General features: G+C 34.1%; 2 protein-coding genes across 2 annotated transcripts in view; one reads left to right on the top strand and one right to left on the bottom strand.

The window, feature by feature from the left end:
• ston2 (stonin 2) overlaps positions 1–25,450 on the bottom strand; it is a 50,785-nt gene extending 25,335 nt beyond the window's left edge. Inside the window, exons 1-4 of the mRNA NM_001033743.2 lie at positions 25,412–25,450; positions 13,239–13,380; positions 12,627–12,791; positions 1,390–1,572 (exon numbers count right to left, since the gene is read on the bottom strand). Of these exons, the coding sequence (NP_001028915.2) occupies positions 1,390–1,572; positions 12,627–12,791; positions 13,239–13,302 (412 nt within the window). The 5' untranslated portion in view covers positions 13,303–13,380; positions 25,412–25,450. The remainder of the gene's footprint in view (positions 1–1,389; positions 1,573–12,626; positions 12,792–13,238; positions 13,381–25,411) is intronic.
• The window catches only part of hmbox1a (homeobox containing 1a), a 664,927-nt gene that overhangs the window by 180,445 nt on the left and 457,730 nt on the right, over positions 1–26,752 (top strand). The gene's annotated exons all lie outside the window — the stretch shown is intronic.

Genomic DNA, 26,752 nt, shown 5'->3' with positions numbered 1-26,752 from the left:
CCACATCAAACTTCCTGAAAGCAAAGAAGGTCAATGTGCTCCAGGATTGGAAAACCCAGTCACCAGACATAAACATTATTGAGCATGTCTGGGGTAAAATAAAGGAGGAGGCATTGAAGATGAATCCAAATATTCTTGATGAACTCTTGATGAACACTGTCTTTGCCATTTCAGATTATTTTATTAATACGTTATTGGAGTCATTGCAGAGATGTATAGATGCAGTCCTCCAAGCTCATGGGAGTCATACACAATAACAAATCTTTTTCTACTGCTCCATGACTTTAGATTAGATACTGTACATTATTTCTGTTAAGTGACAAGACTTTTGTCTAAGCAAAGTCAGACACTACTGTCCTTATTAATTAATTGAAAAATCAAGGCATGATCATAATTTATTTGTCAAAATAAGCATAATCTAGAGGCCTTTGCCTTTAATATAAGCCACTTTTGATACCTAATGATTAACTAGAAGTTCCAAAAACTTGGATAGGCAACAAGACTTTTGTCATGTAGTGTATTATGTTAAATCTTAAATCACACTACTTTGCATCTTTGCATCTAAATGTGTGTGCCAAGAGTATTTTTACATATTTATTGTACAGTCGGTATTTAAATGTATATTGTATTAAAAGTATGTCATTATATTTTGCACTGTATGATGTATTTTTGTATCACATATAATTGTTTGTTTAAACAACTTGATTAAAATGAGCTAAAAACAATTCCTTCATGCTGTCGCAACACAAAACAATTGTGTGGAACCCAGCATTTTTTACATTGTGGCTATTCAAACATTGTTTTTGCTCAATGAAATCTAGAGTTTGGGGCTTGGAATATGCTTGGAGCTATTTTCAAAAAGCCTGACACATTATCAGCATTAGCAATAGATTTTTTTTTATTATTATTTAACTAATTGTTAATTTTTAGAGACCAATAAACAGGGAAAATTAAAAAAAATAATAATAATTTAAAAAATCAAGCAATGAAGCATCATTTGATTACAGGTTTTAAAGAGAATTTAAAAGAAAAAATATATTATTGTTTCATAATGTTTCAACTATTGAGTAAAAAAAGCTTTAACAGAGAGTTGATTCCTGCCTCATCCTTGATCTGTCGTACACATTACACCTGTCTCACCTAAATGTTACAGCATCCCACTAAAACATCTTAAACTCGTAACACTCTAATAAATAGAAATTACTTGTTATCTGCATTCTCCATACTGTCCAAACTTTTTCTGATTTGGTGTTGTACATCATGCTGCCAACCGGAAGTTTGGAACATCCTCTTAACCAGTACACCCAAAGCATAATGGGTAATTTAGCAGTTTAAGAAAAGGTCTGTACAATATATATAGAGTCCACAGAGGGCACCTTGGATACTTACTGGGAGAGTGTGGACAGGAGGGTGAATGACTGGCTGGCTCTTCAGTGTTCAGAGATGGCAGGTCACAGGAAGACGCCCCCATGCTCACTGAGCTCTGCTCCTCTGATTGGGTGGTCCAGCTGCTCTCTGACGGGGGAACAGCACTCCAGAAACTGGCCGAAGAGCAAATGCTGTGTCTGGGACCTGCAATGAAGCAAATATGTCTTTGGAGATGTATACTATAGTCATTTACAAAACAGTTGTCTTCACAATTCTGAATTTAAAAAGCAATAAATAATGCGAAAACACATCCTTTATGCAGATACTCGTCACAATTCTTCTCTGAAATCATATTTCTAAAGGTGTTGTTGACTTGAAATGCCTGGTTAGTAACAACCAAAGAAATCCATATATGCAAAGAAAACAAATCTAATTAGTTTACAAATTAAGTTATGCGTAATAAAATGAAATTATGCAGGGAAAAAGTATTGAACACATGAAGAAAGGGAGGTGTAGAATGGCAACTAAAGCTCAGACTGCAGCTATCTCCCAGTAATTATTCAGCAACCCTCTGCCCTTCGTCACTGTAAATAAATATTAGCTGCTTCAGTACAACATCTACACATCTAAGTGAGTGAACACTTCAGCAAGACAATAATCCAAAACACAGCCAAGGAAACTCTAAAATGCTTTCAAAGAAAGAAAATCAAGCTGTCAAATGGCCTAACCAATCACCTGACTTGAATCGAATGTAGAATACAAATAAAGATCAGATTTGATAGACAAGACCGACAGAACCATCAAGATTTTTACACTTTGTTGAAGTCTGTGAAATACTCACACCTGAGCAATTCATACAACTTCATTCTCCCTATGAGAGGCGTCTTTAAGCTGCCATCACCGAAAAACGTAAAGTATTAAATATGTTTCAATAGTTCAGTACTTTCTCTTTGTGTCATTCCAGTGCTATTACACATAACTCATATTTCATTTTTTTTAATGTTTGGTTTTTTAATAAAATATGTTTGGTTTTTTAATAAAATCTGACCAGGTCTAGAAAATATGATCATATAACCCCAATTTTATCCTCCTTACACTGGCTGCCTGTTAAATTTCGTATTGAATTTAAAATATTACTTCTCACCTATAAAGCTCTAAATAATCTAGCTCCTGTTTATCTAACCAACCTTCTGTCTCGCTACGAACCAACTCGCTCCTTAAGATCTCAAAATTCAGGGCTTCTGGTAGTACCTAGAGTAGCAAAATCAAGTAAAGGAGGTCGAGCCTTCTCTTTCATGGCTCCTACACTCTGGAATAGCCTTCCTGGTAATGTCCGAGGCTCAGACACACTCTCCCAGTTCAAAACTAGATTAAAGACCTATCTGTTTAGTAAAGCATACACTCAATGCATCACCTAGCGGGTTCCACACTGGCTTCTGCATCTTGCTTATATACACTATGAACAGCAGCTACGCTAATTATTCTCTTTATTCTCTATTTTCACCTGGGGATACTCATCCCGAGGTCCTCAGATTAGGCGGAGTCACTGATTGGATCCAAGACCAGCGACGTGATGATCCCAAGGATTCCATATCCGGGACCAGTCCATATCCTGAGCTGCTGCTGCGCTGATGGTCGTGGGGAGTGGAGAACATGTGTCTGATTCCAGCGACGCTCCAGGGACAGACGAGTCTTCATTGAGGCCATCTTCCAGCATAAACCACGGCGAATGAAGTTCTGCACAAGACTTTTGGCCAGCGGAGAAATTAAAATGGTCGTGCCCAACTGAGTCTGGTTCTCTCAAGGTTTTTTTTCTTCACTCCCATCAGGTGAAGTTTTTTTTCCCTCTCCGCTGTCGCCACTGCCTCGCATGGTTCAGGACTGGTAGAGCTACGCATCGATGAATTTGCTCTTCAGTGTTTGAACTCTCAGTAATGATTAAATCACACTGAACTGAGCTAAACTGAACTGAACTGAACTTAAACACTAAAACCTGAACCACACTGTTCCAGTTACTGAACCACACTGTTCCAGTTACTATGACCATTTATGTGAAGCTCCTTTGACACAATCTACATTGTAAAAGCGCTATACAAATAAAGCTGAATTGAATTGAATTGAATTGGTTCAATTCCATGTCAACAGCTCCATTAGAAATATTAATCCCAGAAAAAAAAACATGACATGTGTAGTATAGTTCGTTGTTGTGTGGAAAGAAGAAGACAGGGTCGGCGATATCAGGTAAGCAATATATTTTATTTTGTTTTTGCACACCACTTGCAAGCTGTGTCTGTGTGTGTGTGCTCTCTCCTCTCTCGACTGCTCTTCCCGTTCTCCTTAAGAAGGGAGTCTCTCCGGCCCAATCACTAGAAAGGCAGGTGTTATTTATCATTTCTGATTGACCTGCTGATTAGCCGCCGGGCTCCTAGCATGCTCTTCCCCCTTATTGGGTGTTCGATCACGCTTACCTCTCCACAACATGTTTAATACTTATTATGCTATGTTAAATTAAGTAAATTACTTATGATATATCTTCCAATTTTATAACTTTTTTGTCACAAAATAACAAACAAGCCATATTGTTTATATTTATTTTTAGACAACACAATACCAGAATGTGACCTTCAAAAGAGTTCATAAATCAATATTTAGAGAAATATTTTTAAGCTATAATTTAGGTTTTATTGGTTGTCGTTGTTGAAGCAATAGTATTAGACTTCACAACATAAAACAACAATTAATATTTTACTGAAACTCAAGCCTCAAGTTTCAAATCAAAAGTTACGTTTATTTGAGCAGAATACAATATACAGGAGGAAATTTATACATTTTAAAATGTCATTTGGAGTTAAATGTTTTCTATGCTAAAATGTTCATTCATTCATTCATTCATTCATTCATTCATTCATTCATTTTCCTTCGGCTTAGTCCCTTTATTAATCAGGGGTCACCACAGATTAATGAACTGCCAACTTATCCAGCATATGTTTTATGCAGCGGACGCCCTTCCAGCCATAAACCAGCACTGGGAAACACCGATACACTCTCACAATTCACACACAGTTGAAGTCAGAATTATTAGCCTGCCTGAATTATTACCCCTCCTGTTTATTTTTTTCCCCAATATTTGTTTATGGAGAAGAAGATTTTTTCAACACATTTCTAAACATAATAATTTTAATAACTTATCTCTAATAACTGATTAATTTTATCTTTGCCATGACGACAGTAAATAATATTTTACTAGACATTTTTCAAGATAATTTTCAGCTTAAAGTGACATTTAAAGGCTTAACTAAGGTTAATTAGGTTAACTAGGCAGGTTAGAGTAATTAGGCAAGTTATTGTATAACGATGGTTTGTTCTGTGGACTATTGAAAAAAAAGCTTAAAGAGGCTAATAATTTTGACCCTAAAATGTTTTTTTTTTTAATTAAAAAACTATTAAAAATTAAAAAATATTATCAGACATACTTTGAAAATTTCCTTGCTCTGTTAAACATCATTTGGGAAATATTTAAAAAAGAAAAAACAATTCAAAGGGGGGCTAATAATTTTGACTTCAACTGTACACTAGGGCCAATTTAACTTATTCAATTCACCTACTGCATGTCTTTGTACTGTGGGGGAAACTGGAGAACCAGGAGGAAACCCACACCAACACGGGAAGAACATGCATGCTAAAATGTTTTAAAATGTAATTTGTTCCTGCATGTGATCAAGCTGACCATTACTGCACCAGGCTTCTCCGTCACATGATCCGTTATAGAAATAATTCAATATGCAAATTTAGAGCTTAAAAGCCCTTTTTGTTATTATTATTGACAACAATTGTGATAGTTAATCTTTCTTCGATGACTTCAACTTCGATGAATAAAAACATCCAAAGAACAATATTATTTTGAATAAAATCATCTTTTAACAATGTAAAAATGTAAATACAATCTTACTGATTTTAGTTATTTGCATTTAACATTTTAAATTACTCCAATTAAACTACTCTCACCTACACTTTCATATAAAGTGTCCTGATTACAGTGTAATTATGCATTTAAGTACTGCATTACTATTATTTTAAACAAAAATGCACTTACTTTATAGGTTTAGGATCTTGTTGGTTGCATGTACTGCAATTATGCATTCCATTATTACTGAAGAGGACACTAAAGTGTAATTAAAAAATTTTGCCTTGATTACAAAATAAAGAAAAAAAAACTGCAATTTTACAACCCTAGCGTGTGTGTGTTCATGTGATAAAATGTGTGTCACTAATGAACAGGTGTTATCATTGAATTAGGATGAGAGACTACTAAATATTCACAGTGGGGAAAAGTGCCTTACACAAAGGATTAAACATCAAGGGTGAGGCGAGATAACAGCATACTGATGTGTATCAGCCTCGTCAAACAATCGAATCAGTCTACTTAATGATTTTAATTAGCACTGCTCTAATTGCTATCACAGGACATATTACTTAAGTTATAAATTACGCTGTAGAAGAATGCTTTGAAATAATGATGAAGAGAATGTGGCAGTACTACACAGATGATGCGCTAGGTTGAGGTTGGACTAAAAAGTCAGATGACACGCTTCTTCAGGGGATTTCTAATGCCTACTTAAACATTTGTGATTTAAACACACAGCAAATTATGGATGTTTACACTGCCTAACAACAAATACAAGCAAACTGTTTATTTTTCATTCAAGGTTTTTTTTTATTTTATTTTATTATTTACTTTTTTATTTTACTTTATTATTTTTTTCATCTTATCTTTGTTTATTTCATATTTTATTTTATATTTTATGTTATTGTTATTTTATATTTTATGTGATTTTTTTATATTATATATTTTATATTATCTTATTTTTATATTATTTTAACTTATTTTATTTTTATTTTATTTTATTTTTATTTTATTTCATTTTTAATTTTGTAATGTTTTTTATTTTATATTTTGTTTTATTTTATTTTATTTTATATTTTATTTTATTTTTAACTTCTCATTTTTTATTTATTTTATTTTATAATTTATTTGTTATTTTATATTTTATCTTATCTTATTTTCTTACTTTATTTTAACTTATTTTATATTTTTATTGTATATTTTATTTTATTTTACATTTAATTTAATTTAATATTTTATTTTTAACTTATTTATTTTTTTATACACTTTTATTTCATACTTTTGTTTATTTTATTTTATTTTATTGAAAGAGCAAAAAAATGCCTAAAATAAAACCTACTGACTTGAGAAACATCAAAATTGTTATAGGTAAAATACAGGTTTATAGTTTGAAATGCACAGTAATTACACAACTAGAAGAAGAACCAACACATATCAAAAGAGAAGTGGTTTGCAATGAACAGTCAGAGATCATCTGACTGTCTGGACAAACAAGACACCATCATCAGGTTAAAAAATAGCAGAGTAAATTGAGTCCAAGAGGAATAATTTATATGCAGCATTGAACAAGGATTTACATATATTGCCAAAAGACAAATAAGAGAAATATTTCCTTTGAAGAGTAAATATAACTTGGCTGGTTACTTTATTAGCAACAGGCATACACATGAAACGGTAGTTCAGCAACGGGTAAAATTTAACATAAAAATGTTTTAGAGATGCCTGAAGAATATATTTTCTTCACAATATTCCCTAACATAAGTCATAAAAAGTAAATAAATAACATATTAATTAATAAATGAAGATGTCTTTATAAAATGATGACGTTTCAGAGGCTCTGTTTTCACCCAGTATTCGCTGAGATGTAGTACCATTTCCACATATGTAGATCCCTAGACCATTTTGCCTTGTTCTGGAATAGGGGTTACTGATAACAATGTTGCAAATGCACCTAGATGTGGTTCACTTTCACAAAACAATATTTCTAAATGAACCAAAATTTTTCACATGCGATTAAACTCTCATCTCATTGACTGAATATTCCCTTGTTCACGTTTGGTGTGAAAGCATCTTTTCAAGGGTTAGTTCAGACAAAAATTAATATTATGTTATTAATTATTCACCCTCTTATCGTTCCAATCCTCTTAGACCTTCGTTCCCCTTTGGAAAATAAATTAAGACATTTCAGTAGATATCCAAGAGCTCTCTCATCTTCCCATATATAAAGCAATGGTCTCGAGACATTCAAAGTCCAGAAAAGGACCTAAAAAACCTTCCATGTGACTTCAGTGGTTCAACTGAAATCTTACGAAACGCCAAGAACACCTTGAAGCACCAACATAACTGTAGAAACAACTTTGTTCACCGATGTCTTCTTTTTCAGATCAGGGTGCGCATTTACTACTGGCAACCCTACACTTGCATGTTGTGCTGCTCAATGGCAATATGTCAAGCTGTAATAAATAACGAGATGATAGGATGACATGGAAGAGAAGACCGAGTCATATTTACAGCTTTTTTTGGAGCACAAAAGTGTAAAAAATTTAAAATCTAAATTATCATCCAAAATATCTCTGTGTTCTGAAGATCAACAAAAGGCTAAGGGGATTGGAACAACATAAAGATAAATAATTAATAACAGATTTCTTATTTCTGGATGAACACCCTTTAGAGTAGAAAACAGGCCTGATATTCTGAACTGTTTTTCTTTTGACTCAGTCACTTCTGAAACCACAACCCAAAAACTGTGCATTTTCGTATATACAGTGCATTACATTTGCATTATATGTATAGTGCATTATATGTATATATACAATACATTACAGTTTTATCCTAAAATGTTGATTGGTAAATATACAGTTTATTTTGATTTATTATCATTGTTTTTTATTTGTATTTGCATTTGTATTATTTATATATTTTTTTACTATTACTGTATACTGCTAACTGTTTTTTATATTAATTTTAATATTAATGTTCTTTTTAATGTAACTTCATAAATGCTTTGGCAATACATTTGTAACATTTGTCGTGCCAATAAAGCAATTACTGAATTGAATTGAACTGAATTGAATTGAATTGAATTGAATTGAATTGAACTGAATAGAGAAAATCTGATGCTTTCTGCAGGTTTTACCAAATTAAATTTAAGAGTTTTTAAGACACGTTTAAGACTATTATGAATGAAATTTTAGACTCATAACTGGCTAAAGGTTAAGGAATTTTTTCAAATGGTGCAGATGGAAAAGATTTTATTTTCCCAATCAAAAATGATTCATTCATTCATTTTCTTGTCGGCTTAGTCCCTTTATTAATCCGAGGTCGCCACAATGGAATGAACCGCCAACTTATCCAGCAAATTTTTACACAATGGATGCCCTTCTAGCCGCAACCCATCTCTGGGACAATTTAGCCTACCCAATTCACCTGTACCGCATGTCTTTGGACTGTGGGAGAAACCGGAGCACCCAGAGGAAACCCACGCGAAGGCAGGGAGAACATGCAAACTCCACACAGAAACGCCAACTGAGCCGAGGTTCGAACAAGCGACCTTCTTGCTGTGAGGCGACAGCACTACCTACTGCGCCACTGCCTCGCCCCCTATCAATAATATAAATATAAAAATTTGATTTTCAGATTTAAGACTTTTAAGACCCAGCGGAAATCCTGTGATGCAATCTGTATTAAGTTTTAAATAAATATATATGCATGCAATGTATTGTTTTATGTATACTGCATATAATCTTTTCTATTTTCTATTATTATTGTTTTTATCATTTTCATTTTATATTGACGTTTTCACTGCTCTGTACATTTTGACAATACGTTCCCATGTATGTCATGCCAATAAAGTGAATTGAATTAAATTATATTTATTAAAATAATATTTTAGTTACAGAACATCTTTAGAAATACAAAAACAATACATTTAAATTCATGCAAAAATATTGCAAAAAAAAAAAAAAACATTTTAACAAAATCATATGTATTTTTTTGCTTCTCTTGATTTCTGCTATTTTTGAAAATCTTATTTAATAATTTCCCCAAACATATACATTTGGGCTGCTAATTTTTGAACCATTATTTTAAGTTAATTTGTTAGATAAGCTCCAGATTTGGCTTCAGGACTGACTAAACTAATGCATGTGCACAAATATAGCATGGTAAAGAATCTTATAGAAAATATTAATTTAAATGAGATATTTGTGGGGGTTTACTCATACATGCTGAATACTGTATATGCTGACTGTGATAAGCAAAATATCACTAATCCATGTAAACATTTTTATAAACCTGAATAATATTCTCAGACTTAGAAAACAAATGTGCATATGGGATTACTCCACCTAACACACTCCTTTTCCTGAGGTTTCCCAAACCACTGATATCACCACAGCACATCCAAAATCCCCCTTTTTTTTGAAAACTGACCACAAACAAAGTCAAGTCATTACACTTAAAATATACAGATTTAATATAAACGTGGCAACATTATGCTTCTGGTGGTTTATTTTTCCTTCAATTCAGGTGAAATAGTATCCAGTTGGTCCAAAGTGATATGAATCTATAGACTACAGAACATAAATCATTTTAGATGTTGCAAGCCAGCAGCTGACACTGGCCTCCTGGCTGCTAAAACAACCTCTAGACCACACATGAAAATCAAGGCACAAACCTGAAATCACATGTTGGACGGCCCCTGTAATCAGAGTAAATAAGCAGTACTTTAACAAACCCGGGCTTGATCTCTCGGTGATCATATTATGAAGGAATGACAGACCGGCTGCACCCTGGACTTCATCCGAAGGCAGATTTCATGCAAGAGCAACAACAGCTGAGATGAAAACTCTGCTTATGGCTTCAATTAGGGTTTGAAGGGTTTGGCCATTTGCGTGTTGCTGCACTCTGCCTCTCACTGGAGATTTCCTGGGAAAGTGTTGCTGGCAAAGCTGCTGGGTTTGACAAGAGTGGGGGTGGTTGAGTCAATGCGTGCGAAAAAGAGACAGACGGAGATGAAGAGAGAGAGATAGGCAAGACTAGACTAAGCATCGGGCCTGAAGGAAGTGACACAGTCCTAATCAGCCCTACCCAACTGAATCAACTACAAACTAGTTTCTCTGGAATACTGAGATATTGGGAAATGGGAGCGGTATTAAAGAAGCTCAAGGCTTGTGTCCAGAAGTTGTGTCCTCAAGCAATTCATAACACAGGTTGCACCAGAGGAATTGTAAATAGTAATGTATACTACAAATAAAGTCACATGACTAATAACTTACTCACCGTGTTAAGAAAGAATCTGTCACTAAATCCTTTGAGTTTATTTTGAGTCTCATTATGCAACTATGCAAGTATTAAGACTATTGTTATGAAACAGAGGAAATGCTCTTGAGGGTTTGAAGCAAAAATGCACTTGAAACTAGAACTTAAAGTTGAAGTCAGAATTATTAGCCCTCCTGTATTTTTCCTCAACTTCCTTTTTAAAGGAAAAAAATATTTTTCTTCAACACGTTTCACAACAATCATTTGATTAACTAATTTTTGATTTCTTTAATTGATTTCTTTTATCTTTGCCATGATAACAGTAAATAATATTTTAGTATTCAGCTTAAAGAGTAATTTAAAATTTTAACTAGGTTTATTAGTTAAGTTAGGGTAATTAGGCATATTATTGTTTAATAATGGTTTGTTCTGTAAACTACTGAACAAAAATATATAGCTTAGAGGAGCTAAAAACATTGACCTTAAAATGGTTAAAAAAAATGCTTTTATTCTAGCCGAAATAAAAAAACAAGACTTCCTCTAGAAGACAAAGAATTATCAGAAATACTGTGAAAATGTCCTTGCTCTGTTAAACATTCTGAAAAACTGAAAACATTCACATAATGGCTAATTTGAGAAATGTGATTACAACTGAACTTTTTGTTTCATACAGGCGCATCATTCGCGCAATTTGTGCCTTTCACGCTACAGGATGTCTATTCGCATCTTTGCTTTGACATAACATGTAAATGACTTTGCCTGATGCTTCTTCCACGTCTGGTGTGAACGCAGCATTAAAGGGATGTAAGTTTCATAAGTTTCAAACTACAGCTCGTTTTAATTTTGTAGTGCTGTATTTATACCACAGAAACTGGTAGTGCTTGCTTTGCTTTGGCTTTTTCGGGGTTAATTATTGTGATATCCTGATTGTAATGGAGAAATACTGGAAAATCTCTGTAGATTGATAGCATTTCATGCCGTTCAGTCTTATAATCTTAAAATGTAAGCAAAAATTACTCGTTTTTTGTCATCACTTTAGACATTCCGGTAGAGAATCATTCAAATTCTAGCTCTTAAGTTGTTGTGACCTGGCAAGGGTTTCTGCTGTTCTGACATCAGCTGCAGATATGAATGAGTGGCAGAATAAAGTAGTTCCTCGTGCAAAAGGGTTTTTGAGACACTGTGTTTGATTTTCTTTTTTATTTACACGATTATGCAGTCGAACTGTTCTATGAATGCAATATCACACTTGTAGCAGAGCAATATGGCTGTATATCAACACTGGTGGGGGACAATAAGGCATATCGCAGCCATATTGCATTGCTACTCGTGTGATTGACATATATATATATATATATATATATATATATATATATATATATATATATATATATATGAGCTTGTGTGTGTGTGTGTGTGTGTGTATGTGTAATGTGTTATTATTTTTTTAAATAAACATTTTATTTACCTGTTTTTTCCCTATATGACCCATGCCTATTTAAGTTCCGATTTCACTCGTGAATAAAATAAGCCTTTTAAAAAGTTGGATACAATAGAACATTTCACATCTCGCATCTTCATGTTTTGCTCTGCTTTTTGGTACCCTTTTATTGTGCCAAGTACACTTTGGAATGGGTACCAAAAAGTTGTATGGTGCGGTTTGCTTTTTTGGTACCTCTTGACACTGGAAATGGACATAAAAGCGTACCTTACCAAACCACTCAGTGGAAAAGGGTCATAAGATGACATTATTCTACTCACCCTTTAACCACTAAACATTACAACCAAGCTGGAAAGAAACATAAGGATTTGGAAAGAAAAGTGAAAGATTCTTAGCATAATTCAGTAGATCAGTAAGTATTTTTTGTAAAAATAAGTCAGGAGAGCAGAGCAAAGCTGTGCAGGATGCCATATTTTTTTAAATCAAGATAAAAAGACCACAGTGGACTGAAAAAAGCTCTTTCATATATATTCGTAAATTATAAAATGTTAAAATATTCTCCTAAGATCCAGAACCTGATCATTTCTCAGTGAGAATGATATATAAACCTATAGTAAGTTTTCTTCTATGCACAAAAAAATGTAGTTATCATACCTTTTTCCTGTGTTGGAGGAGGAGGAGAGGGTGACCATGGTTTATCATCAAACTGAACCCATGGATTTGTCTGCTCTGACTTCTGGTCAGTCACACATGATTCTTCTACCCAGGTAGAGGAGTCCAGGACAGGCTGGTCTAGAGAGGACTGGAGGTGGTCCTCATCTTCAAACCAAAAGAAACCCAGTTAGAGAAATACTGCCTCTTGTCAGTAGAAAGGTCACAGCTAAATGTTAAATCTAGCAGGGTGCAAAAACTGTGGACCGTTCCCTCAGTAATCACCATGGAGCAATGACCTCAGGACACAGGAATCTCACAGAAAGGTCTGAACGCAAACTCAGACAGAATAAAACCAACTGATATCCAATCCGCAGAAAGGTTACATGTCGTTATAATTCCTTACAAATGGTGCACATAAAACTACCTGCAACTATTTTTTTTTATTTCGGCACAAGAACTTTATCCAGGGTCTTTTCTTTGGCATCTAAACATGAATCTGAACACAACATCCAATATGGTTTCTCAAAGTCACAAAAATAAAGTTTAATTTATGTTTGTTCTCTGGGAACTGAACCCATTAAATTTCCTGGAAGTCTGGGTGTTTGTACAGACCTGCCTGTGACTCCTCATCTGAAAAAGCAACCCAGCCTGGTCTTGGAGTTCCAGTAGCAGCCATTAGGTTTTGTCCTGTACGGTTTCTTTAGCCGCTTTTAACTTTGTTTCACTCCCCCCAGGTCTTGGGCTCCATGTTTACCTGGAAGAGGTTACAAGAGAATTTTATTAGGAATTGGGTATGTTTCAATATTAAGGTACTTTAGGAAGTGTTTTTATTTTTTGCTAAATAAAAACACCAAGAAGCATTTGACCAAACGATGGCAAGAACATTGAAAATGTTGTAATCAATTAGTAAATAGAGTGAAGTAACCTAGTTACAATGATCAAGGCACTGTGTTTGTACTTATAAATTACATAAGGAGAGGTTAGATTAATTAAACCAAATAATTTGTATTGAGATAACCTTTTAAAAGTAAGTTGTTTAATGTTTTAAAATGTCTTATCAAGACTGCATCACTTATTTGATCAAAAAAATAAAAATAAAGGAAATTGTGCAAATATACTAATAAATTTCTATAACTGCATTAATTATTAATTTTTTTTTAACTTACAGCACAAAAACCATACAAAGTATCATATTGAATATAACTCCCATTAACAATCTATTGAAAAAAAAATTTTTAATTAATCAACCATGACATTTTGGCTATTAAAATCAGAGATTACAATAAAAATAATATTAAACCTATGCAAAATATGATAAAAACAGACATGGTTTTATTTTTAAAAACATTTTAAAATCACCACAGACTTCGAAGCCCTATTTGTTTACACCATTATACACAATTTACTACTTACTTGTCACATATTTCTTTTACGTACATCTTTTACCAAGTCAGTATAGATGTTTATGATTTTTACACTAAATATTTATATGATGCATTATTCTATTAAATACTGTTAGATGAGCATCAGTGTTACTAATTTTAAGCTCAGGAATCAGTAGTTTTAAGTTTCTTCCTATAATCATCTTAAGAGATAATAACAGAATTAAGTGCTACAATGGACCCTTTTCACAAGACCCTTATGTCGTGTTTAACATCATAATCTTAAATCCTTGAAAGTTTTTAATATATTAATTATTTTTTAATTTTTATTATTTTTTTAACGTATATAGATTTTAGACATGAGCCGGTATAAGATTCTGACGATATGATAACCTTGAATAAAAACGTCACGGTTTCACGGTATCACGTTTATTGTGATCACTGCTCTAAAATATATATATTTTTAAATGTCTGGGTAAAAAACAAAAACTTTTTCCCCCTTGAAAACAATATGTTCTTTTTTTAAAACATTTAGGATATTTTGGAGCAGTAAACGCATCAGGCCATATAATTCAAATATATCCTTGACTTCTGCTGTCTTTATTTGTTTCAAACACACAGATTACTGTACAATTTGAAACGGCATCTTTCAATATATTTTCTGCTGGAGATACTGTTGCCCTAATTTTTTATTTTTTTTTTTAATGTAAATGAAAAATCTTACACATACCTTAGGAACAGGATTACAGAAAATTTTGCCAGTTTTAAAACCTTGACTTTGCCAAACCGCAATATACCTTGAAAACGGTTGTCTTTCCATGCCTAATACATTTACAAGCATTTATGAGAGTAATATATCATCTTTACGTCTAATTACAAAAAATGAATCACCGCTTACGTGAGGTGTTTCTAATGCAGTGTCTATGGGGTTGAGAGTAATCATCAGTCTCACACATTTGTTTTCCTTTTTTGAAAGTCTTGATAACACCATCGTGGAGTTTTTATTTTATTATTTCAGCAAATAGAATTGTAAAAAATAAATAAAAAATAGTTTTACTCTCCCATTCACTGCACTACAAGTTTACCCAACTATGTTGACTTCCACTACTGAGAAATCCGGAAATGTGAAGAGGTTCTGTAGTTTCAATTACACCTTAAAGTCACCATGAAGTTTTTTTTTTTTTTTGCTATCTTGACATCTTGACTTGGATAAACAGGATGAGTTATGTTGACTACTGTCAAGAGATGCACCGATACCATTTATTTTTATTTTTTTTTGGAACTGATCCGATCCTGATACCAAAATTCTGAGTATCAGATCCAATCCAGATACCGTGCCTTTTTTTTAGCATAATAAGTTCTTGTCATTATTTGAGCATTTGTTAAGACATTGATCTGTTGTGGTCCAGCTTATGTTTCCTTTTTTTAATATTAAGATTTTTCTTTGAAATCTGTAATAGGCACTATTGTCCAAAATCAAAACACAAACCGCTCTGTTAAATAAAAGATTGATATAAATAAAATTACAGTGAAATATTTACAGTTTTACCCAGAGATGGGTTGCAGCTGGAAGGGCATCTGCTGCGTAAAAATGTGCTAGATAGATTGGTGGTTTATTCCGCTGTAGCAACCCGGGATTAATAAAGGGACTACGCCGAAAAGAAAATGAATGAATTCACAGTTTCAGAGTGGCCTATATTAGGCTAAATAACTTTCTGTTAATGGCAATCCATATCGCGCCCGTCAGTTTCACTATTATTATTTTAATAAACTACTTTGCCCACAATGAGCCAGGCTTTACACTTTATATTAACAGAAACAAAGAGTCTTGGAGAAAGTTTTTCGTATTGTCATGAACGCAACACGCAGATTGATTGTGAATGAACGGAGAATGATTGACAGACGCAGTGGCAGGAAGCACTAAAGAGAACATGAATTTAACCACTTAATTCTTTGTGCTTCACATTAAACTTTAGAATGGCTTCAGAACATATGGCTTGGCGATGTAGCAGGCCTACATGATAACTTTCTAATGCCTTATAATAGGCTACCTTCATGGCTTTTGTTGGCTTATAAATTACACAGAATATAGCGCCAGGCAGATCGGCACCAGCTAACTGATCCTGCAAAAATATGCAGTATCAAACCGATATCCGATCCAAGTATCGGGATCGGTGCATCCCTTGTTAACAATACAAAAAAAGCTTGCACATCTGAGGCCTTGATACCACAAATGTACAACGCTTAGTAAATGAATAAGAGACAGAGTAACTCTGTTTCAGCAGACTGTATCTAGTCCAGGCAAAATTAACTTCTCAATAAATGTAGTGACAGCAGTAAACACAGTAGACTTGTGTAAGTGTGTTTGACTGCCAAACAGAAAACAACATGCCCCGACAGGGCCCTTCAAAACAGGATGGAGGCTGTGTGAAGTCACAGGAAGAACTACTGATAAATGTCTGACAACTGAAAACCATTTATAAAAGCTACTACAGCTCCTTGTGTTACTCCGATCCAACAGCATACAAACAGAAGACAGAAAAGCAGTCTGTAGTAATAATCAAGTGTCAAGGATCACTGCATTTTAATGTATCATTAGTGTTCAAGGAGCTGGGTGACAAATGCACCACCTTAAAGTCACTGAAGGTCAGGAAAAGCATAGTCACAAAAGCTGAGAGACCATTGTGATCTGGATTTTTCCACACCAGAGAGGGCCTATTTTCTCTCCTAAATCAAGTCCCTGCAGGAAACACACTTTCAAGGAGGAAACACACTTGGATGTGCTGAACGATCTGGCAAATTGAGGCCAATTCCATAACATGTTTTTGTTCTGGTGAATCCCTCTTTGCATTCACAATGCGGCTGCACGCTACCCTTCCTCAGCCCCCTATTTCACAGCAAACAAAGCAAGCTCCTCCCTTAAACTAGTCAATTCATTTAACATCTCACGACACCCACTACTAAAAGTAAAGGTTTTGGTAGCTGTGAGCACTATAGCTTCAGACCATTCTTTCCAAATATGTAACTGCATTTTTTGAGTTGATAAAAATGTATTAAAGTTAGCAATGTTTACAATGCTATAAAAAAATATGGCTATCGATTACTAAAAATATAAAGCCACTGAACGTTTTGAGTTACTTTAAATAAACACAATTTCTTTTGTATTTTTACGCTATTATGCAAGTAAATATTACATTTAAACACTGTATACTTTGAAGAACAAACTGGTGTGATGTCTTTTTGAATAATACCAGGCCAAAACAAAGTTTGTTATGGAACTTTCAAGAAAATCCCAGTTCAACTTGTTCATGAAGCTATTCATAATTTCATTTCTCCCTGCAACAACTAAACATGCTCTTTGACTCCACCATCTTTAACATGGAAATCTTGATTTTGGTTTCTTTTTTGTGTCCAGTCAGATGTATTAAAGTAAAATTAAGCTCTGTAGAGCTGATATGTGGTAGTAATTACATTTCATGTTTATTATACTGTTGTTTTTGTTTTCAAGAGTTCACACTTAGCTGATAATCAATAAAGCGTATTTGGCATGCTGTCCCGGGAGAGAGCCCTGAGCTCGTAATATCCTCGAGCCCGGGGCTCCCTCCCGTTAGAAGGGCGAGAGGGGAATTCGAGGTCAGGTAGGTCTCGAGAACTCCCCTGCTTGTCACCGTGAGAAGTGTAAACTCAGGTTGTATTGGGGGATAATTTGTTTTAGTCGATTGGCTATGGTTTATGTTTTTGGACGGTGGGAGGAAACCGGGGAACCCGGGGAAAACCCACGCGAACACGGGGAGAACATGCAAACTCCACACAGAAACACCAACCGGCCCGATGGGTTGGACTGGCGGTGTTCTTGCTGTGGGGCAACAGTGCTAGCCAATGGGCCACCGTGTCGCCCGATCAGAAAAAGTGGGAGGATGTAGGGGTGGAAATGGGGGGAGCTTCAAGACGAAGATAACTGGAGTGAAAAACTCAGGTTATTTATTATGCTTCCGTAATCATCTAATAGGGCTGATTACGGAACTAACAAGGAGCCAGCCGTGTTGCATATAAGCACGTGATCCTCTCGAAATTAGTTTATGAATAAACCACACAAAGAAGCCCTACTGAATAAGTGCTATATAACTAAACACGCCATGACTTGATCGATGCCGACTGCAGAGTCCTGTTGCACAAAATGAGCTAAACTCCAGGTAGCAAAGTAAATTTTGGGTTAATAAATCCAAAGAAAAGCTATGTGGTTAACATCAGGTTAAGTTGTTTCACAACACTTGATATAAACCTTCTCTGTCAACTCAGGATTAACTCAGAGTCAGCAATTAACTTGAGAGCGTGTGCAGATGAAAGTTTGACACGTGCAGAAAACACCTAAACACACAAAACATGAGATTGTCAGTTTGATTTAGTTCTTGAAAGAGAGTTAATACATTTCTGTGTTGAAAATTAAGAAATATAATTACTAGAATTATAATTAATTTAAACCCATTTGCAAGGCTAAAATAAATGCTGTTGATGCAGCAAATGTTTAAATGCAACTTAATGTAAGAAATAATATTATATTATAAGAAAATATCATTATTATTTCAATCTAAATCAATTGTTTATTTCAACAATGCAGGTTCACAAACAGCTCAAAAGATCATTGTATAAAAAAGCCCTTTTAAAAGCTTTATATATTTAAGGCATCATTTAAATGCGAATTTTTCGATGTAAATGTAATTACTATACTTTATGTAACTTAAACAAAATTATAACTTGATGTTCATTTAAAATGTATTTAGTGTAAAAAAAACTAATTTGGAGCAAAAAAGACACAGGGTAAAGTTAGATTTTAAATTGAATACGAAGCAGTTCTTGTAATTATACACAATATACTGACACTGAGGTGAAGAAGATGTTGAATGTTGAATAAAAGTCTTTATTTGTGTGCACAAAAGTACACACACCACTAAAGGCATATGGTCTGTTTGACAAGACAAACGAAGGTCTTAGGGGTTTGGTATGACATGTGGGTAAGCAATTAATAACAGAATTATCATTTTGGGGTGAGCTAACCCTTTAATTGCTCTGTGACAGAAAAAAATTAATAGCCAAATAAAATGAATAACCAAAAAGAAAAAAAAATGAATAGCCAAAAAACTGATTCAGTCAAATCCCTCACTATGAGTGTTCAGCCTGTTTATGGAACCTTTTTGACTATTTCAAATATGAAAAGCATACAAACAAGCAAATGTGTCATCTGAATAGATTTTACTAGGATTTTTTCTTATTATTTTTTGCAATCCAGGAGGTTTAAGGTGAGTATACAGAGAATTTCAATGCAACATCAATATTTGCGGCTGCAAAACCCTACAAAACTCCCATCCACTCCTCAGACTACAACAGGCCAGGGCTTTGGCAGTCTGTCAGTTATGTCAGTGGTGCATGCAGGCGTCCACAAGATATGTGCACAATAATGGGACGTTTGGCAGAGCAGGTCTGCCAAACTCTCTCACTGTGTCAAAACTCTCTCTCTCTCTTTCTCTCTCTCGCGCATGGCCATTCGTGAGCTCGAGATCATGCATGACATCATCATTCAGACACTGCATAATTTCCTGCTGTCGGTGCTTACAGTCATTCAGAGTTTGCCTCACAGTACAGTTTTTTAAAAGTTTTCCATAAAAAAAATATCTAGGGGTGAAGAAAAAAAAAAGTATTGAGAAATGCAGAAACAAACAGTTGTCATCTTTGTGGTGTTTCTGCTATGTCAAGCCACACCTGAACCTCAAAATGCATGGTGCTCACAGTCTACATACATAACATGGTGCATACCAGAACATGTGGTCGGGAACATGAGGTGCATCTCATCAAATGTCATTAAACCTATTTTGGGTAATTTAGCTGAAGCTCAATGACAATAAAATGTGCTTGAGTTAATAAGAATTTTTTTTTTAAATATTTTAAAATAATAAAAAAAACTAGAACCGTAATGTAACACAATGACTAAAATATTTTGGGAAATTCCACCAAATCTGGATTTAAGTTTTTTAACAAATGAAAACTAGCCAACAAACTGAAATAAAACAGTTTTAACTTTATTTTTAAATAACAATAAAACAATATAATGTTGCGAGACAACCAAGCGGCAACCTCTCGCTCTCCCTCGTGAAGCAAATATGGAAGTAACTAAAACTGCAATTCATCAAAAGTCACTTCTCCTCAGCTGATTCCAGCTGATTAGCCACTGAACTCAGCATATACATCGCCCACCTGTCAGGTTTTAGACCATTTGGGGCACGGCATGTGTATTTGGAAATAACTTTTTTTGGCCACACTTATTATTGTTCATTTATTGAAATGCTCAATTTTTCCACTTACAAAGTCCGTCATGTAAATAGCAAATGCGCTATGGCGCAACGCAACTGACTCTTAAAGGGAATGGGAGATGAGACTCTGATTGGTTTATTCTCAAAACACAAACTCATTAAGAAAATTAGCTCAACCCTTATAGACCATGCGTCACGGCGCAAAGCTGATTTTTCCAACCTTATATTAGCAAAAGTGGATTCTGACATGCCCGTTTGCGCCCTACACTTTGCACTTTGCGCATAGATTGTCAAAATTGAACCCTATATGATGTATTTGGATGTAATTTGCATTTTCCTCCTGTAGAAAAATGTCATAAGAACAATACTATCATAGTGGCTCAATGTATTACAACATTGTTTTTTAAAAGTCTGAACACTTTATTGATATAGTATACATCCAAGCACACGTGGTCAGAACAAGTTCCAGGTAATGAAGTATTAAGCGTTTCTCCTATAGAAAAGCCAGCATTAGCTAAATGATTGCAGGCATCTGTAGCTCTGCTCAAACTCCACCTCTTTGCCTTTGTTTGGTATCCCCCGGTCAGTGCGATGACGCGCGAATAAAATGGCGACGGTTGGCCAAGCCTACTGGTAGCTTCTTTTGGGTTCTTCAGAAACCTATGGGTGGCGTCACGGATACTACGTACATATCTTTTACAGTCTATGGAAGCAACACTAAAATATGAGAGAAAGTATAGAAAGTCATAAATATGAGCCCTCCTGTGAAATTTATTTTCTTTTTTAAATATTTCCCCAATTATCTTTTATAAAGGAAGGCATTTTTCACAGTATATTCTATAATATTTTTCAAGTCTTGTTTGCTTTATTTCAGCTAGAATAAAAGCAGTTTTTATTTTTTAAACCCACTTTAAAGTCAATATTAATGCCCCCTTAAGCTATATAATTTTTCAATTGTCTACAGAACAATCCATTGTTATACAATGATTTGCCTAATTACCCCAACCTGCCTAATGAACCTAGTTGAGCCATTAAGTTGCACTTTAAGCTGTAGAGAATTGTCTTGAAAAAATATCTAGTAAAATATTATATACTGTCATCATGGCAAAGATAAAATAAACCATTTATTAGATTTCTATAATATTAGAAATTAGATATTAAAACTAGTATGTTAAGGAATGTGTGGAAAAAAATATTTTTTTTTTTGTAAAATATTATATACTGTCATCATGGCAAAGATAAAATAAACCATTTATTAGATTTCTATTATATTAGAAATTAGATATTAAAACTAGTATGTTAAGGAATGTGTGGAAAAAAAATCTACACTGCCTTAAAAAGAAATTGGGGGAACAATATACAGGGAGCTAATAATTCTGCCTTCAACTGTACAATCCTTGATACAATTTATTTTTTTCACTTTTATTTGATTTTTTTTCCCATTTCAGTGCACAAACATCTTTTTGCTTTCAGACTGCTGGATTATAACAGAAGTGATCGTGCTTTTGAGTGCTCTGTTTTTGTTTTGATCAGTCTAGCCACAATGCCTTGTCTGTGTTTTTAAATGGTAAACACTGTCCTGCCTCACTGACCACAAACATTAACAGTTCATGGTTGAAAACCAGCAGCAACATCCAGACCAGCCACCTTAAACGCTGGGATGAAGCTCATTCCCTGCTGCTTTATCTCATGGGAGGGTACATTGGGCTGTCTCAATAAAGCTCAGCCCAGCACCAAAACACAACAAAGGGTAGTTTGATTTTAATAAAAAAAATACAAATAAAAATCGCCTTCACCCCCTGCCTCCCAAAAGTTTTCAGCTTCATGCCAAGTTCACAGAAAAACTGTTTACAGAGCAGTGAAGCTCACATGAATAACACCATAATCTCCAGACGCTCTACCAGAAAATCCTGCTGCGCTCGGTCTTCAAAGACACAGCCACCAGTTCCAAAACAAGTAGAACGAGTAAAAACAAATATCAGTAACTAAATCCATGTAAAGGTAAGGAGGTCAATCCACCGCCTGGGACAGATGAATGCAGATAATGAAGGACATTTCCCTTCGGCGGACACACCAAATCCCTTGCGATAGTGTAGCCCATGTATAAAGAAAGATGAACAGTGCATGCTGACAATCACACCCTCTTTTTTTATACCTAATTTTTTTTCATTTGACGTGCAAATCTTTACCATGAGATAGTAAATGAAATGTTCACAGAGGTGGATTTTTGGGAAGGTTTTGTGATTGTGATCTGTTAAACCTTAATAGTTCAACAAAATTAAACTTAAAAAACTTATAAAAATGCTATAATAGATGTACCTTAAGTGACTTTTTCATCAATAGGACATGAAAAGATGAATATGAGATACATAAAATGCTAAGTCAATGGCGGCTTTCTCTTAAAAGAGAGTTAAAAATGCATACTGTACAAAACAATGTGACTCCTGACAATACATTGAGGTCAAAAAGTTTAGCTTATGCAAGAAACTGAAAAATATTTACACAAATATTATTACCTTCAATCAAGAGTTGTCTAGTCTGCGGTTTTTAAGCAGAATTGGTCTTCTTTTTTTAATTGTGCAGGTAAAATTATATGACTACCAAAACATCTAAGTGGGTGTGGCTTGTTTTTTTTTTTACTGCAAGCTGATTGGATGTAGTAAAAGCAGTGTCTCATTTCAGAGGCTGCACCCTCCAAAGGATGATTTTGAGGAGCTCTGCGTCATCGCAGCGCAACAAAAGCAATTCGAAACAATTCGAAGGCTTCCTCAAACGCAGCCCCAAAATGCGTCCTTTGGTAATGTAGAATACAACAGGTGGATCCTTTGTGGCCTTGAACAACCTAAGATTCATTGCGCGCTGATAACGGCAGGATGTTTTTAAAAGAAAACTCCGGATTAAATGTATGAATTAGGTTTATTTTGTCTAAACACATTTTAAAAAACAAACAGAGTATGACATGTCTTTAAGAGTGATTTTATAGACAGTTTACATGTTTATCTGTTCATATGGATCAAAGGAAATATATTTCCAGCTTCTGCAAACCTTGCTTTGCCTTCAGATCATTTAAAATAAGTTTTAAAATCACTTTGAAAAAACGTCAATACAAATTTTATTACCGCCTATTAACGGCAGCTGTTACAGTTGCAAGGTGAAGAGATCCATCCCTCTCGTCTCATTTCAAAATGCTCGGTTCAGCCTACAGTATGTGGACTTCGAAAGACTCACCTTTGAAGTCTGCATCCTTTTGGAGGATGCAGCCTCTGAAATGAAACACAGCCAAAGTAGGCATTTCATTTATTTATTTATTTATTTATTTATTTTTTGTAATTACATGCACAAATGAATTGTTCACAGCAAAACTAGCAACAAAATCTTATGGTTTTGTTTCCATGTGTACTTTAAGGTTTTTTTATGATTACAGAATCTTTACAATTTCTAATATACAGTTATTTGCAAAGACAAATGTAATATGTCTTTAATGCATACATTAATGCAAAATGGGTATTTTAGAATTTCTGGCGGCATATTTTGACTTTTTATATTATTGAGCTTATTTTACCTGGCAACCCTGCCCTTAATCCACAGCACTGGCAAATTATAATTTTCTATGCATTATTCCTCAACATAAAATGGCATATTTATTAAAAGTTGATCAATAAGTAAATTTTTAGTTTTAAAAGTAGCGTTTAGAAGCCTGTCGAATCTCAACAAGGATATGAATGTTTCAGGTTGTTTTAACTGTACAAGCCCAGTTCTAGCTATGAGTCAGCAAGACAAAAGTTTCTGACATGCCATGTTATTCATACATTTATTCAAAACAAAAACACTGCAACCACCACCACCTCCACATGCTTTCACAGCAGTTTCAGTTTCACCGATCCCTGAGGAGCTGAACATTTTCCATGGTAACCAGTTGCTGCCAAAGTACCATAGCTATTCAACAACTAAAATATGTTACTAAAGTACATTTGCATACCAAGCACTGATTTGTTTGATTTAATGTCAGATTTGCTTTTGAAAGCATCTGATTGGATACAAATTTGTGCAATGCAGCATGAGTCATCATCCTTTTAAGATTTATATATTCACTACTGAAATTAAGAAAACATACAAAACATTTATAATACTTCTGATTGCATTACTTTAAGACAATCCCATAACCCATTAAACACTTGGTTAAAAAATTTTATCGAAAGGTCTTCAATATAACTGGTGAACCCTTCAAAATTCTGAATTTGGGTAAAAAAATAAAATGTGTTGTCAAACATCAAAAGAGTAAAGGTGCACTTTTCTGTACCGCAGTTAGAATGCACCATTTTAATTTAATTCATTTAGATATATAGCCAAAAATAAGGAATATTGTACAATAATTTCAAACTAAAACATGATTTAGTACAACAATAAGTTATTTTACTAAACATTAAATGTATATAATAAAAAAAGTATGTGAATATACAGAGACATTTTATATAACATTGATCCAAATCAAAATGCCACAACAATAGATAAACATGCTATATTTAATCATAACATACTGCAGAGCTGAACAACAAAGTACAGGTCTTGTATATATTTTTATTTATAAAATTATAAATTATCAACAGCAGAAAGCACTAAATTGGTAATAATAATATCTCAATATCTCAATAAATATATCTCAAAAGAACTGTACAGATATGATCTTTTCCTTTCATTATCAACTCAATCTGTGCTGATCACAACAACAAACTGCTGTGATATGCTATTTAATGAGTGAGACGAGCTTCAATTACACACATAAACAACTAGAAAGCTATTCTTATTACATCCACTTCACATCCAAACATATTGCATCTCTGTGTTCTGACATCTGATAACTTTTTGCCACGTACTACACATATCCTGCTAGCAATGTAAACAAAGCACACGCGCTTCCGACAACCTGTTGTTGCAACATTGTGAGACATAGTTTCATGGTAACTTATATAACTTATATTATTTAACAATGAATATGTATCCCTCGAAATATGTCACAATTCTTAACCGAATTAAGTCAGAGATAGTGTAAAAAACACAGCGACCAGACAAAAAGAAGTGTATGGGAATATTTACATACCGATATCGTGTTGTTGAGCCTAAGCAGATTGTAGCTCTCACTCGCTCCCGGTGAATCTGCTACAATGCCACACCTTATTCGCAGCTGATTGGACGGTTGTAACAGCGCTGTTCGATGCTCCACCTTAAAATCCATACGATTGGACTGTTAAAGCAGCGCTGATTCAAATAACCAATCAGGAGTGAGCTAGGTGAAACATCTCAGAAAGTTTTTCTCAAACATAATCACGAGGGGAGTAAAAATGGATTTCATAAATGATGAATATTATATTATATTATATTATATTATATTATATTATATTATATTATATTATATTATATTATATTATATTATATTATATTATATTATATTATATTATATTATAACACAAAATCATTAAAAGATGCTGATAAAATCTCACATTAAATCAAGTTTAATTTTGTAAAATTATTGAGTAAAGAATCATCAAAGTTACTGGTAAACACTACTCCATATTTTATTTTGAATTGTTAGTGTGTTATTTTGAAACGATTTCAGTGAGTATTTTTGTTTCTGGGCATTCTTTAAAAGACTGAACACGGTCATAGATTTACATTTGTTAATGTATTTACGTCTAATCAGCACACGTTTTTCCGTCTGCTGGATGTAAATTATTGTTTTGGGGTGTATGTGTGTCTTAGCATATCAGTTTTGGCTATGCACTCTATCTAGTAGCTTGTATATTTCTCTTTTAACATCATTATTCGTAGGAAGGTATTTTATCATTGCTACATATTACATACATTAACTGTAATCGAATTACCTGTTTTTATGTTTTATTTAATTTTTATGCATTTCTGAATTATGTAAATTGCAAAACGTAAGTGTCTCCAATAGGGGGCGACAAAGTTCTTATAACGCCTTATGTTGCAATGAACTCTAAGAGATTGATTTTGGGAAATAATATGATATAAAAAGCGTTAATCAGATAAATATAGTCCTGTTGTGTTTTTTTATGTATAACAAGAAGCAGGCCAGTGCATATATATCTTCCAAAAGCCTCCAGATTTCATTTTTCCTGAGGACTGAAACCTTACTTTCAATCCACAGGTAGGTCTATCAAACTGTATGATCACCAAGACCTCAGACAGCTGTGTGTTGGTTACAGGCTCTTTGAACCCATTCCTGTCTATCAACCTGTCATGCTTTGAAAAAAGCCAGGGACCTTTTCCTGGGAACCCAAGAGAACGAAAAAGTAAAAAAAAAAAAAAAAAGTGTAAACAAAAACAACTTTCAAGCCACCACATCCGTCAGTGAAAGAAAAGCTTTATTTTTAGCATTAGCAGCGGGGTGATTTCTGGCGCTCTGTACGTGAAATGGCAG

Source organism: Danio rerio, chromosome 17 (genome assembly GCF_052040795.2).
Source record: "Danio rerio strain M-AB ecotype USA chromosome 17, GRCz13ab, whole genome shotgun sequence".
In the NCBI taxonomy this organism is placed as follows: Eukaryota; Metazoa; Chordata; class Actinopteri; order Cypriniformes; family Danionidae; genus Danio; species Danio rerio.
This window is presented reverse-complemented; position numbering and strand designations above follow the sequence as displayed.